This window comes from Natator depressus, chromosome 7 (assembly GCF_965152275.1).
Source record: "Natator depressus isolate rNatDep1 chromosome 7, rNatDep2.hap1, whole genome shotgun sequence".
Lineage (NCBI taxonomy): Eukaryota > Metazoa > Chordata > Testudines > Cheloniidae > Natator > Natator depressus.
In genome coordinates this window covers 19209429-19225681 of record NC_134240.1, presented here as the reverse complement: position 1 = coordinate 19225681, position 16253 = coordinate 19209429, and the positions used below count along the sequence as shown (strand labels likewise).

General features: G+C 43.5%; 1 protein-coding gene across 2 annotated transcripts; it reads right to left on the bottom strand.

The window, feature by feature from the left end:
• Positions 1-74: 74 nt before the first annotated feature.
• Positions 75-4223, bottom strand: TRH (thyrotropin releasing hormone). Of its 2 annotated transcripts, none has more exons than XM_074957593.1 (3): positions 3709-4223; positions 2418-2623; positions 75-1155 (listed from the first exon to the last, which is right to left on the bottom strand). In XM_074957593.1, exons 2-3 carry the CDS (start codon positions 2605-2607, stop codon positions 566-568), a joined length of 780 nt encoding a protein of 259 aa, XP_074813694.1. In that variant the 5' UTR covers positions 2608-2623; positions 3709-4223; the 3' UTR covers positions 75-565. The 2 variants fall into 2 exon arrangements, with proteins under 2 accessions (XP_074813694.1, XP_074813693.1); XM_074957592.1 differs by having other exon boundaries at positions 2418-2629; positions 3709-4212.
• Between the last annotated feature and the right edge of the window lie 12030 nt (positions 4224-16253).

Here is a 16253-nt window from a genome sequence, read left to right as displayed (position 1 = left end):
TCATTTAAAAGTAACACCCTGTTAAATTTCATTTTGAAATCACTTCATATGTTTTTTCTCTCCCTCTCTGTAAATTAACTTGTTTTCACTTACATAAGAGCCATATAATTATTCTGCTTCATCATCTAGTATCCTGAATGCATATAATGGGGCCGTTCTAGTCCTCAGGGGATACAATTGGTGGGTGCACATAAAGGGGTCATCTTAGAGCCTGATCCTGTAAGATACTGAGCACCCTCAATTTCCATGATGGTGGGAGTTGAAGGCACTCAGCACTTGGCAGGATTAGGCCCGTTGCCCCTGAGTCAGCAAGGTATTTAAGCACATCCTTAACTTTAAATGTGTGAGTAGTGCCATTGACTTCAGTGGGACCATGTACATGCCTAAGTACCTGGCTGAATCAGGGCTTTAATCCTCGAGGACTTTAGCTTTATTTCTAAGGAGTTACTCGTATGGCAGGTCAGCAGCAGAGAGTCTGGGGGTGGGGGGGATGAACAGAACTTTAAGTAGTCTGGCAGATCACTCTGAATCAAATGTAAATGATGGCCAATGTAATCGCCCTTTCTCACTCCTCTGCCCCCGTCTCACCTTCCCAAGCAAACCTCCTCCCAGGATGCTGCCGCTTCTCTTCTACTCTGCCCTTGTTGACATTATCTAGTAACTCGAGCAAGAAGCTGCTACAGTTGAAGGAATCCAGGCGGTCACAGGGGGCATCATAATCTGGGCTTTCAGAATCCATGTATCTTCTTCCAGGGTGCTGGCGTTTCTCCAGGTCTTGGTTGCCCAGATCCAGCCCGTCATCCCAGCTCCTCTTGCCAGGGTGCTGACGCTTGTTGTAAATCAGAGACCTCTTGCCCGGGTGTTGCCTTTTGGATAGTTCATTCAGATAGGCCAGTTGGGTGTGAGGGATATCAACATACTGGTCCCACAGTGACCTCCTGCCAGGATGCTGCCTCTTCTGCAGCTCCATGTCACTGTCAAGGTCGTCGTCTTCCTCCCTTTTCCCTGGATGTTGTCTCTTTTGAGTTTCTCCATAAGACACTTCTTCCTCATCTTCCCTTTTCCCAGGGTGCTGCCTCTTCTCTAGGTCACTGGGGAATCTCTTCCCAGGGTGTTGTCTTTTGGAAAACCAGTCTGGCTGAGGAGCGCTTGTTTCTGTCCAAGGAAATGACCAGCGTTAATGAACTTCCGTGATTATTGTTATCATCTGGAAGCTGAACTATGAGCTCCCTGGGGTATATTTATTATGGCTCTGGAGGGAGCATAGGGTTATATTCCACTCCCTGTCACACAACTGTAAACCTAGAGCAACTCTGTAGACTGGAATGCGGTTACTCCTAATGGGGTAGCCAAGTGCAGACTGGTGTATGATTATTTCAGCAAGGATGGTTTAAAGGAAAAAAGTCCAGTCTGGAAAAGAGGGAATCCAGTGATAGGACCCAATATGCTATTCTAGTGCATTGCTCCATAGATATTTGGGGAAAGGGGAAGCTGTAGAGTCAGGCCAGGGGCTGCAGGATACATGCACAGGGGGAGGAGCTGAGTTGCAGTGCCAGCGGAGGTGGGTACAGGGCAGGAGCTGCATGCCAGGGAAAGTGATAGGGCTGAGTGGTAGGTAGAGGCAGGGGAGTAAAGGACATCTTGAAAGTCCGGGGACTCAGTACAGCCAGTTCTTATGATTTTATTGCATGTCTTGCAATATTTGTACCTTTTCTTAAAGCCCCAGCTCCTGGATTCATGTGACTACCTGAGAATCTTTCATTAAAAAAAAACCCCAGTAAGTTTCTAGGAAGGGTGGGGGTGGGCTTTCTAGGGCCAGCTCCCTTCTCCCTTTGCTTCTGGCAGCAAGATCTCCAGCTACCTGCACCTTTTCTTGCACAAACTCCCCATCAGGGCCAGCTTCGGCTGCTGTGGCTGCTGGGAGCAGAGGATTTTTGAGATGTTGCCAGAGGCAGCCTGGGCACTGCATGGAAATTTGACCCCTTGCTGTCAGACACGGGGAGTGTGAGTGGTAAGGAGTAGCTGACGGCCAGATGGCAAGGAGGCTAACAGGGAGTAGCTGAGAGTACGCTTGCCCTGGTTTAACTTTAGAGCTGCCCCTGCAGGAACCTTCCCTACAAGCAGGTTATTTCATCATAGTGATTCTACCATCCTCCTCTGAAGCATCTTCTACAGGATGCCAGACTAGGTGGAGCATTGGTCTGATCTGGTGCAGCAGTTCCCAGGTAAAAGCTAGTAAAGCTCCCTAGGGAAGAAAACATCATTTCCTGATTTCTCTTTTTGTCATACCTGGCCTAACTCTTTCCCCCTTTTATTTATTATTTACAGGAAAGAAAAACAGATCCCAGAAATTAAGCACAATGAAATTAAAGATCTCCATCTAAGTAACGTGCTAAAAGCACCAATGTCACGTCTACCTTTATTAGTCTCTTCCCCCTCTTCTGCTGTCTTGAGGATAGACCGAAGGATGATGCTTTCTGCCCTTTGCAGGATGTCATCCAAATGGCTTCTATCTCCATTCTCGTTTGCCTCCGGAATGGGCTGCCCCAGACTGACACAGACACTGGAGAAAGTCAGGGAGAGCAGCAGCAGCCGGACGGATGTCATTGTAGGAGAGAAGTTCCTGCAACTTTCATCGGAAAGTAAAGGACAAGGGAGGGCAATGGAACAAAACCAACAACAATTACAACGTTCCCGGTAACTCAGGAAGCAGCCTGGGAAAGTAGAAAGCACTCAAGCGCTCTGTGCTGCTGCAGAGACTGGAGTTTCTCAAGGAAATGATTTCCTGTCCCTTTTTACATTTTCTGACCGCTCTCTCACTTTGTTTTGAAGTGCTCCAAAGAATTTGTAAATTCTTTGTAGGTAATGTTGAGGGCAAGTTTACGTTCTGTACAGAACAGCTATTTGGGTTTTAAATGTCATATAAATTTAGCATTTTAATATTTTTTTTATCAGACTAGAATAGTCTTCCCTTTTGAAACTGTTAGCCTATTGTTTTGTATTTTACACATGCATGTATACCTGCCCCAGGGACTGCTTTCATTAAATAACTCCCTCTCTGAAACTAAAGGACTGCTTTAAAATAATCCCAGGGTTTGCAGCACTGTTTCTGTTCCGCCTTTAGTTAGAAATCAACTTTAAATAAGCAACTGAGTTGTTTGCTTCTCGTGGGTACGCACTCAAAATAGGGTGAGTGTGTGAGAGAGCGATACATACAATATATTTGGGCACTATTAGGTCAGGGATTGTCGTCTGCATGTGGATAGCACCTACCACTTTTTGGTCAAGTCAAGTAATAAAGAATAATATCACATTTTACAACCCACGTGCATAAAAATAGTATCTACATTTGTTCTGATCGGTCTCTGGAATTCCTGAAGCACCTAGCACATTTTATCTACGTTCTGAGCCTTTATTTACCAAGCAGGGAAGTTGATTTGTGAAACCTATGTCACTACACGTTCCTTTTAGCTAAATAACATCCCTAGCAGACTTGTTCAGTGAAAGGAATACACACTCTACTAAAAGTTTTACAAGACAATACATTCGTCTCAAAACAGAAAACAAGTGTTACCTCTCTTAATGGCAGGCTTCTATTACCCTCTGACAAAATTAGCTCTAACAGTAGCATGCTGAGGAATGCTATGCTGTCCAGTACAATCTCAAGAAGAAAAGTTAAAGTAGGCAGCTTAAAAATTTATAAATTACCTGGATTGTGTTTTGTGGTTTTGGTTGATCTTTCTCCCAAGAGGCTCTTCAGTTCATTCCTTCTTTAGAAGTATTTGCACATCTGAGCTTCAGAGTTTTCCTTCTTTACTACAGACACTTGCAGTATCCAATCGAATGGGTGTGAAGTTCTCTTTGCATGGCTAGCGCCTTCCTACTTATATTGTGCCGCCTCTGGACACATTATGCAAATAGCTTTGAGCTAATTTAGTTGAGGTAGCTTTTTTTTTTTTTTTCATTGATGTCAGAGATCTGAGTTTTGGACGCACTTTAAAACTGACAGTTGTTTGCCAACCCCCTCGTATTAGCCCTGGACTCCAAATGCTGCTATATTTCATCCCCTAAGGGGATTATCCTGGATCTTATGCAGCACAGAAAGGAGCTGCTTTTATTTTTTTTCCTCTTCCTTAACCTGAGAAGCTCCTATGCCTTATATTAAGCAAGCAGTGCAGAATAAAGGCAAAGGGACAGGTAATTTACCATGCTAAGGAAACAAAACCATGGGGATGGGGAAGGAACACACAGGGCTAGATTTATACCAGCTGAGAATCTGCCACAATATCCTGAGTGGCTACAAAAACTCTATTTAACTTCTAATTCCATCTTTTCTTAGAGACGCTGTTCATAAACAATATGCTAGAATTTATAAGGCGTAGCAATGGCTATCAAAATGCTACATAAAGAACTTATTTATTTATAACTCGCAATAATTCCCCTCTAAATAATCTATTTTAAACTATTTCCACATACGTAGTCAACATATATACCAGATAGCCAAACTTGGAAAGTTAAAAATGGACTGTATTAAAAATTAAGTACAAGAATATAAAGAAGTCTCAGAGAAAAATATAAATTAAAGCATCAGTAGTAGAACCTGACTTCTTCTTTGTAAAGAGGTAAGACAGAAAGGTATTTGGGGGTGGGGGAGAGAATATATCTTTTTCTAAGGTTTTTCGTCTGACCCCTACCACCAGCAAATAGACACAGGAAGATTAACAGTTGACTCTAAAACACACACAGCTAATTAAGTCCCAGTAGGGTGCAAATAAAGGGCTAGCTCTTCCAAAATTGTTATTCATGTGAGTAATCTTTCCTGAGTGTAGTGGTCCTGTTGACCTCAGTGGGGTTATTCATATGAGTAAGGATTACTCATAGGCGTACTGGTTTTCAGGCTTTGACTCCAAGTTATTAATTTGAGTTTTTCAAATGAAGGGATGGAACCAAGTGAAATTAACATTCTTCTGAATTCCCATTTATTAACACATTGTCACAAACACAGACTGGGCCTTGTATATTCTTTTCTTTACTGTTATCAAAGAGTTTAACGATAAAGTTGTTTTTCCTCTGTAGCAGTTGCTGACAGAAACCAGCCACCAGATCTGCATGGATGCTGTTGCCCCTTTCCTGCATGTGCCGCTAGCATTTAACTGTTCTCTAGGGTGCTATACTGAAACTAGGATCAGAAGGTATTTTGGACATTCTTACAATACACTGGACTTAAGTCCATATCAGACATGTGCACAGGTCTCCTGGTCCTGATCTGGCCTTACAAAATTGTATTTGTTGCTACTCCAACTAATTTGTGAATGGAGCCCACGTGGAGCATCATCTGAGGTGTATATTGGGGATCAGGAATCCCTGGTATGTGGGCTGGCCCTTGACTTTGTAGCACAATTGTACCAGTTTAACTGTCTTTTGAGCCTTGCATCTGGGAGAGAAAAGGCAGCATTTAGCATGTGAATCACTAATGGAAAAATCCTATAGAACTGAATATGGATGAAGCCAATAGCTTTCTATAGAAATTACCATAATGCCCATTGAATTTAATAAAAAAAGTTAACTTTTCTGTAGCTTTTTTGCAGAATTTTCTATTCAACTCTAAATGATAGATCAAAAAACCTACAGAGAGGTTATAACTGTCTGTTAAATTCTCTAGGAATTTCAAATGGAGCCAGAATTTCATCCAAGGACTCTTCCATGAGGGATTGCGGTCACCGGTTGAATTTCGGCTCACTATCTAAAGTTATCTTCAGGAATGAATGAGATACAACATATGCAGCCATGTCTGATCTTAGTTACAGCAGTGAAAATCTGAGTCAAATCCCATTTCACAGACACAAGTATAAATCTGGAGTAACTTCATTCCATGGAGTTTCTCTGGATTTAAGCTATTTAAACAGTTTTTTGTAAACAACTTCTCTTAAAATTAGCATTTTTTCTTTTTATTGGGATGAAAATCCTTTTCCTTTAAGAAGTCTGAGCAGCGATAAAAAGATGCCTTATAAGCAAAACAGATTCACAGCTTTATAAAGCTGCTGTCATCTCTAATCTAAGAATCTGTCAACATTGTTTGCAGTATAACAAACAACATGACCCAAGATCTACAGGGTCAATATTGCAAAGAAATTAGATTCAAGTATCATCAGGCTACTTTACTGTAACTGAGCAGTTATACTTCTTATCATAAATAATAAAGAAACCCCATCAAAAACAGCAGAGACTCTAGCGCAGACTAAATTCATAGGGCAAGTGATTTTCAGAAAGCGTTAGAGCTTTTCAGAAATCTGCAGAATGCCGATTTAGGGTTTTAAGAGCCTCCAGTTATTTCAGAGAGGTGCTTGTTGTTAATGTATAGCTTAGGTGTAAGTTTACGCAACCACCGGCCTGATCCAAAGCCCATAGAAGTCAATGGGAGTCTGTGGCCAGTATCCTGACTTCCAAACGTATCTTTAGACTATAGATCCTCAGCTGGTGTAAATCTAGCCCTTTGTATTCCCATTGTTGTGTTTCCTTCTATGTATTTGAATGATCTGATTCTTTTAAAATTCTGCCACTTTTACTGAGGGCCAAATCCTGGTCCTTGAGGTAGCTAGACAGGTGAAAATTGTATAAGGGATGTAAATCCTCATGCTTCAGAGTATAAACCATCCACTCTAGTGAAGTTAGGAAGCAATCTCTGTGACACAGAGTTCCCTTGGCAAAGGGTCTCTTGTTCCTTGCAAACAGCTCTCACTTCAGACCTGACAAACTCACATACACCAAATAATTCTCTCTGGACATTTCTCCATAAAGAAAAACAGTAAAAGATCTACAGAAAGCTCGTGACTTGTCAAGATTCATAATCATTGTGAGATGTACACACGGATGATAATGGAATAAAAATTAGTCACAGGGGGTTAATGGCTCAGTGATGGTCCATTCGAGTATTGTAACCATTTGTAGTTAAATTGGGACTTATCATAAAACAGAAGGAGGATTATTTAAGTGCCCACAAGTGCTGTGTGGTTTACAGGAGTGGTAGTTTAAGGTAAAACTGGTAAACTGGGGTATACTGCACCTGTGGGGACAGAGGATCTGGGATTTCTGTGAGAGGCCAGATATTGCGGAGGAATGATTCAAAAGGACACAGGGACTGGGATGCACCTATTAACCTGCAGAGCCAAGTTGGGCTGGCATAGCCCCGAGGAGAGGCTTGAGTCAGTGGTGGAAAGGCTGCTGGTGGTAGGGAGCTAACACCCAGCCAAGCACGACTAAGTCTCCCTCATGCTGGAGGCAGGGGGTAAGAAGGTAACTCTCAGTCCTGGGTGCCCCAAGAACTCTCTGTTCTGATGAGCAGTTTATTGCCCATAATTGCACCATTCTCTGAAGCATCATTATTGACCACCGTTGGAAGGCAGGATACTGGACTAAATGGACCATCTCATCTGATATGGCCATTCCTGAGCACAGGAGCTGTGCAGAGGGGAACCACACAAGTTGGAGATGTAAAGTGTTGTAGCTCCCTTGAAGTCAATGACATTTGTGCCAGTTTGCACCAGCTGAAGATCTGGCCCTCAAATCTCCTCCTTCCACTCCCTCAGTTCAGAGGTTGGTCACAAAGCACCTGACTTTCCTTTTCTAGGGGCTGCAATAGCATATGTGGACCATGATGCATCTCCTACACATGGGCCTAGGATAACAGAACCATTTAGCTATTCATCCACTGGCCAGACTCCAAACCTCCCAGTGTGTAGGTCCATGGTGGAGGTTCCTGCTGGTGAGCACAGCTCTGAGCTAGTACTGTGGTGGATGCACTATAGATACCATAGACGGTCATGTTCCCAGGGTTAGGAAGGCCCCTATCATAACTTTTCTGCATCCAGCTCCTCAACGTGTTTCAGAACAGCACTGATTCGTCTGTATTCAAGATCATCATCTGCAGCCCTGACCTGGGACAGAACATTTAGCCCTGGAAAGTTTGTGGTTGTTTTTTAAGACAAAAAACACTACCTACAGTTACAATGGCCCTACGCTATTTTTTCTCTCTGCTGCTGCAATCAGCCAGGGAAGAGAGCTAGGGAGCAAACTCTAGGCTTTACCACCCAAGGAAGGAAAGCAGTGGAGCAGAGACCTGGGGGGGGCTTCTGTCCCATGAGCTGGGGATGGGAGCAGGGAATCTGCATTCACTAGTTGGAAAGGGTGGGGAAGAAAGCATGAAAATAATATTAAGAAAGAATGTTCTAGAAAAGAGAAGGTCAGAAACCCAAATGACCAATAACAATGCAGATGACAGTGAGCCCCCAGCAACACAGGAGCCATCAATAGAACAGCCTCTGTGGAATCAAGTGTAGATTTTATAGTTCAGTCATGTTCAGCATGAGGTGCAGCATTTCCATGCCCAGTGTGGTAAATTTCATAACCATCTTTGGTCATCCTGTCATCTACTTCCTCCAAATCCCCACTACTGCGACCTCATTTAACAACCATGCACCATGGCTTAGATTGTGCCTAGCCCCGCCCCACACCCCAAGTGCAGCCAGACTGCCTAAGGGCAAGGTGGGTGAGAAAGGACTGGACAGAGCTGAGCTGGCAAAGGGTGAGGGGAGCAGCAAGGACAGCTCCGGTCCATGCTTGCCCAGTGCTCCCACTGGCATTGGAACTGCCTCACGCACAATGCTTCTGGGAACAGCTGCCAGTGTGTAGCCCCTCTTGCAATGTGAACAGTGGCTTAAAGCTACAGCCTGGGTCTACAGTAGCTCACTTTTCTTTGTGGGGGCGTGACGGGTTGGATCACAGAATCCCCCTGGGAGCTGCCACCTGATGCGCTAAGACTACTTCTGCTCCTGCTTTCCTGCCCTGCCAGCTTAGGACTCTAGCACCCTGCCTGGTTTGAGCCAGACCCGCTAGCCTGCTGCAAACCATCCCCTAACAGCTGTAGGCTTAACTGAAGTCAGCTTACAGAAGTGTGCCTGTCTTTAACACTCAGATGCCCAACTCCCAATGGGGTCCAAACCCTAAATAAATCTGTTTTACCCTGTATAAAGCTTATACAGGGTAAACTCATAAATTGTTTGCCCTCTATAATGCTGATAGAGAGATATGCACAGCTGTTTGCCCCCCTCCCCCAGTATTAATACATACTCTGGGTTAATTAATAAGTAAAAAGTGATTTTATTAAATACAGAAAGTAGGATTTAAGTGGTTCCAAGTAGTAACATACAGAACAAAGTGAATTCCCAAGCAAAACAAAATAAAACACACCAGTCTAAGTCTAGTACAGTAATAAAAACTGAATACAGATAAAATCTCACCCTTAGAGATGTTTCAATAAGTTTCTGTCACAGACTGGAGCTGGACACCTTCCTAGTCTGGGCACAATCCTTTCCCCTGGTACAGCCCTTGTTCCAGCTCAGGTGGTAGCTAGGGGTTTCCTCATGATGGCTGCTCCCCTTGTTCTGTTCCACCCACTTATATATCTTTTGCATAAAGCAGGAATCCTTTGTCCCTCTGGGTTCCCACCCCTCCTTCTCAGTGGAAAAGCACCAGGTTAAAGATGGATTCCAGTTCAGGTGACATGATCACATGTCCTGTGAGACCCCCAAGCCTTCATTCCTCCCAGCCTGACTCACAAGAAGGCCTGAAAGCAAACAGAGCCATCCACAGTCAATTGTCCTGGTTGATGGGAACCATCAAGATTCCAAACCACCATTAATGGCCCACACTTTGCATAACTACAGTAGGCCCTCAGAGTTATATTTCATATTTCTAGTTTCAGATACAAGAGCGATACATTTATACAAATAGGATGACCACACTCAGTAGATTATAAGCTTTGTAATGATACCTTACAAGAGACCTTTTGCATGAAGCATATTTTAGTTACATTATATTCACACTCTATATAGAGAGAGAGTGCATCACAGGGGGTTCCCCCTTGAGGGGATATTTGAAATATTTTCAGATTCATCAAGCCAAGGATACTCCAATATTCTACTGAAACCAAGAAGTTCAGACAGCTTCCATGAACACATGCACACCAAATCAGCTCATGGAAAAACTAATAACTTGGTATTAAAAATCTGTTCTCCACATGAATGTATTTCATTCTGGGCTGAATAGAATCTCATTTGTTCACTTAACATGTGGCAGGTCAACATAGTGTGTCCCTTGGCTCTCTGGAAATGATGTGATGGCTAAGACATAAGGCTTTAATTTTGATGTTATGGTGTAATGGCCAGGCAGCTGGGATTATGCTATGTGTCTTCTACAGACAGCTCCATGTGGTGTTGAAACATTACAAGTGTCAGCTGGAAAAAGACCTCCGTTCTTGGGACAGATCAGTCTTCTCTTTCAAGTCTGAAATGTGGTGTTCTCTGCATTCATGAGCAAGGTAACTGTGGCTTAGTTGCAGCAGGAGCTCTGGCCTCGGAGAAAGCCCTTGTCAGGGCTCTAAAAGCATTGATACAGTCTGGAATCTCTGGAGGATCTGTTCACCCACTCTCCATCCAGTGCTGTCCCCTATGCTTCTGGTTCCTTCATCTGTGTATTAGACTACATCAACTTTAATCAAAAGTGGATGGCCCCTGGAAAGATTAACAGGCCAGATTCTCTCCATTGTTATGCTCCTTGTGCAGTCATTTGCATTAGCACAAAATGAATGCACAGTGGGTGTAAAACACCACCAAATGCAAACGGCCATGCCTTACACTCACTTTGTACAGGGGTAAATGACTACATAAGGTGCAGGTCAATGGCGAATCGGGCCCTAATGTTTTTATACCCTATCTCCCATTTGTTTGCTGGCCAAAGCAACAAGATGTCCTGTGATACCACCATGGAATTAAAGAAGTAATTTTACTAATTAGTAAATTAAACAGGGGACTGGAGGGGAAGAGGGAGGAAGAATTGCATTTGTTTCATACAGGCCTTTATAAAAGTAAAACACAACAACCGTATTATTAAAAATTCAGCTGAGCTGCTGGCTTCCAGCAAGGCTGTCCTGATAAGCCATTGAAGCCAAGCATGCCTTCCAAATTAAAAAGATGAGGATGTTTTTGTCATGTGTCTGAAGGCTTCAGTAATTCTGAATGGATTCCTAATCTCACTTAGGTATAGCTTTTTTCCCCCTTCAGTTCATCACCTTTTCTCAATCATATTAGCCTAGTTATCAAGTCCTTTAAGGCCTTCAAAAGCAACTGGATTGTAACATTTCAAAGTAGTAGTTAGCTGCTGAATCACAAAGCACCAAGTTGAAGTCAGTGGAGCTACAATGATTTACCCCATCTGAGAACCTGGCCTAGGAGCCTTCAGTTCTGTGTAAACATTTATTTGTACCATAAACATTGCTGAACAATTTATTGATTGTATTTTTTCAGCACTTGTGGCATTAGGCCACAGCCCAGCCCTTCATTCCTAGACTTCATTTCCCTGATGTTTTAATGTGATCCTACCTTCCTAATGGTATCTATCATGTCGCCCTTCCTCCTGGCTCGGGCAATGGGATCTGTGTCCGTCTGTCAGAAGTTAACTGTAATCTACAAAGTCACCAGCAGAAGGTGCTATATAGCTGCATAGGCAACACTGCTCCCCTCCTCTCCGGCCAAGCGCATGGATTCCTTGACAGGTCAGATGTCCCCCACCCCGGGTGAGCTGCCGTTCCAGGCTCACTCTCAGAGCTCCCATCACAACACCCAGCAAGGAGGGGCTGTGATTTAATGTGTTCAGACCACAGTGTAGCACCCATGTACCACATACGGTTAGAGTGTGCAGCGTGACAAATGGAATGCTGAGGAGAAGACAGCAGGAACCCCTCCCTCGTGCCCCTGGCTAGGCAGGTACAAGCTAATCTGGGATTCACACTGAGAGAATGGCATCGGACAAAGAAATTCCTTGACACCTCAGGCAATTTAGAGGAGCGATTGTCCCAGTAGCCAGGGATTGCAGGAGGCAAGGACTCCCCAGCCGTGCCCATTTGCGCCTGGGAGTGCACTTTATGTATGATAGGAGGGGCATGGCATAGTGCTGCTACACTGGCACTGCACTGCCAGAAATTCCCTTTAGCCAGAGAGACTCTTCAGGGGGTGGGTTAAACTGTCCGTCTGACTGTTTTAGGCCCAAGAGTCAGGCACATAACTTCAGTGGGGTTGTGTGGGATGAATTCAACAGCCTGGGGCCCCCACATTTCCTTATTCCAGCCATCCTTTCAAAAAAAGACAGTCCCTAAATGCATCATTTCAAAGAGAATGTGACTAATTGTGCAGTGCGGGGTGAGGAAGGAGGTCTGTTTCATTTATCATTAATAAAATAAGTGTCCGGGTAGAGTTTAAATAAAGGGATCCCCTTAGAGGAAGCCAGTTAGAAGGCACAAGATCCTGCCTTCCCAATGCACCCCTGAGCAGAGATCCTCTAGTGGTGTAAAACGTGTCGCTCCATCGATTTCAATGGATCATTTGATTTCAATGGAGCTCTGCCAATTTATACCAGCTGAGAATCAGACTCCAGTGACTTTCTAGGTGATTAATGCCATGTATTATTGTGTTAAAAAGCATAGCATAGCTTTTAATGAACTCCTTTAAAGTGGGATGTTTATATTTAAACATTTCCAAAGGACTTTTGTTTTATTAGCAATACTTTTGCTTTCTTACCTGTGGCAAATAGTCTTTTTTCATCTACTAATTTATTGTATCACCCAGCCTTTGCTGTATTAAATTTTCTTCTGAAACTGATCTTTCTATGTAAAAGATGTCTGGAGGTTGAATTTATTAGTGATAAAATGAGGTGCCCTTTCATCCCACTCTCTGCACAATTACTCATGATCATTTTGAACCGACGATTTTAGGGAGCTGTTTTTCTGAAATTACAGGGCCACATTTGGTGCTGGGTTTTGCCCTCTGAAGCCTTGAGGTTCCACAGGGGCATATCTGCTATCATGCCAGCACTATCATGCTGTGATATGATTCAATGATTATGAATTAAAATGCAAGGGACATATACCATGAAGCATCAACCATCAACTGCTGACTGCCTGGAGTTAGGAAGAAACTTCTCCCTGGGTAGATTATTGAAGAATTGTCCATTGTGGGTTATTGGCCACTGCTGGAGATGGGCTACTGAACTAGATAGACTGTTGGTCTGATTTGAGATAGCAGTTCCTGTAATGTAACAGTTGCTATGGAAACAGCTCTTCTTTTATTGAACTGTTGAATTAAAAAAATTGTCATGTGAAATTAATGTGCAGCCTGCTGGAGTGTGTGTGACTCTCAGTAAAATGGACTGGAGAGTTTAAGTGATTTGCCCAACTTCACACATCCTTTCAGTAGAGGAGTTGGGAACAGAATCCAGGAGCCCATTCTCCACTCTAATCACGTACAGTTTGGCAGAATTCCCCCATTCACCATGACAAATATTTCATAATGAATCACAAAGACCTGTGCTTTTCTACTTAAAAATAGTATCTACATGCCATTGCTTCCATCTGTAAGCTGGAGAGAAATATCCATCTTAGATATTTATAGCATGTCATTCCTTGTAGAAGGTACAAATTATCACTGTGATCAAGAATTCTAGCTCCTGTCTCTTGAAATTATTGCATTGTCTCGGTTACCCAGATGATGTTTCAACATTTCAAAATGGCAGCAAAACTGGGTTGTTCTCTCTGGAGTCTCCTTTTTTTTTTCCTTCCACTGGTGTAAATCAGAAATAAATCCATTGCAGTAAGTGGGGTTTCATGAGCATGAATGAGAGGCAACTCAGACCCTCTCTCTCTCCCAGGAGAATCTGAAATTGTTTTTAAGTTGAATCTCCCCTTCTGATTTGCTCCTTGACTGGGACTAATCAAGGAGACAATGAGGAAGACTACTGTCATGCACAGTTCATGAACAGCTGCCTCTATCTCTGACACATGGGGTGATGGCATCCAAAACATAAATTCTCAGGTGTCAGAATGTAAACTGGTCATCCTGTAGGCAGGGGTGAGAGGATCTTCCTTGCTCAGAATATTACATTGCACAATTATCCAGGTGCATTTTTGTTGTCATGGAAGGGTGGCTCCACCTTCTTCCTCCTCTATCTCTTCTACTTCTTTATTTGTGTATCATCACAGGTGTGCTAGCCATACATTGCTGAAACATCAGATACTGGTCATTGCAAGAGGCAAGATTCCAGACCAGGCGGTCACGTGATCTGCCCTGCTCTGGAAACACATCCATGCTATTAAAATGTGTCTAGCCAATGCAGACTAAAACACCTATGGGCCTAGTTACGTATGAAGTCACTTTGTGCAAGCCTGCCCCAATGAAGTCATAAGCAGAAGCTGCATAACTGGGCCCCTGTGTAACAGGTATGCCCAGCTATATGAGCACCACTGCAGAGACCTCAGCAGAATGTGCCATATCCCATCTGACTTCATTTCAGGTACATCAGAAAACTGGGGAATAATAAATAAGAATATTTAGCTGGGAAGGGCAAATCTATGAGACCGGGGAGAGAGCTCGTTTTCCGTTGGCTCTATTCTTGTTCTAGCCTCAGGCTCTGTCCGTGGTGCTGAATGCTCATGCAGCTACTTCATTCAAACCCTGGCAGGAGATTTTTGGTTTTGTTTCTGACTCGGGGCGTGATGCCTGACCCACACTTCTCTGGGGTAGCTGTTGAATTAGGTCATGTGACTGAACTGCAGATGACTATTTGGGAATTAACATGACCATGTATACACAGTGTGGTTTAAGACTAAATGGGGCCCTGATCGAATACAACAGGAGAGCTTTGGTTTCTGTGGGGCCCTTCAAATTCTTGCCCTACCTTCCCATGCAGAAAACTAATCAAAGGGCCTCCAACTTATTACATGATTATGGCATTCCTTGCCACCCCTTCTGCTTCCTTATCCTCCCTGATGGCGGTGAGGAGGCTCACCACCCCTATCTGATGCCAGATTTTCTGGATTCATGAGCCCTGCCTAGTTCAGGGTCTGGATTTGTGGATCCTGCCTTAATCACTGCTGAATATGGCCCATCTCTAGTTGCCAGTTAACCCACAAGCTCTCAGGTGTCAGACATGGAAGCTGGTTCTGGACCCTCTTGAATAGTTTATTCAGATGCCAAAAGAAAGTTTTTGGTTCCATGATTTAACAGTTAGCTTATGGAAGGCCAGTGTTTTAGTGTGCCTGAAACACAGGCTAACACCTCTGAGCAGGCAAATTCTACACAAAATAGTCATTTTTTCTGAATAAATATGGAAGAATCCTCTTCTAAGAAATGTTTTCTGTACCCTTTCCCCACCATTTAGAACTGAAGGATTACCGCTTCCAGACCCATAAAACCGTGAGTTCGCTAAATCCCGCATGAACATACAAGTGATATCTCTACCTTACAAGGACAAAATGATCTCAGTTTGGCATTTTAATGCCAAGGCCACAAGCCAGACCATCCTATGCAACTGAGCTACCATCGAGAAAGTGGAAAAATCTTTCGTTCCTTTGAAAACCAAGACAATCACAGGACTAGATCATCTCAGGAGTGAGATTCAGCATATTATCCTTCTAGAGGAGAACCTCAGGTCTAAAACACTGTTCCCTCACCCCATATAACTCCCTCAGTGGAATTTGGAGGGCAGGGGTTGGGGCAGATGTGTTTGGAGCCAAGGGCCAAAAGAACACCATGGCATCCTCTCCAGCGGATCATGTAGTGGAAATCTCATTTCCACTGTTTGTCCAGCTGTACCCCTAAAGACTGGAGGGGGTGGATTCACTGGAATCTTTTGCAGAGTGAACCTTGCAGAGTTTCTTGATCCCTTAGGAGGAGAGTTTCTGGGCACTTCTTGCTCACAACCAGTGTGAGGAGCAGGCCAACACATCATCAGGCATCAGGAAAAGCAAAAGCCTTTGGGAACATTATTACTGATTCATGCTACTGAACAATCCCTATAAGCTCTGATGGCTAATACTGAATCCTACGGTACTGTAAATGTCACAGAAGAACAAAAGCCCAGCAGAGGTCCTAACTGTGAAATCTTTCAGTTGCTGCCTCACTCTTCAGAGACGATCGGAATGATACAACCTAATTTGATAGCTGCCAGCCTGAGAGTTTTGGACACTTTCATGTTTGCAAAGCTACAAGCTTAATATCTTGAATTCCTTGAAACTAATAGGAATCCCTTTGAGGAAACTTAATATAGGCAGAGAGTAGATATTCTGGCTTGGCTAATGAATAGGACTGGTACTGAATGAGATGAGGGCATTAATTTATGAGCAGGGAAGTTCTTAATAGAATTACTGA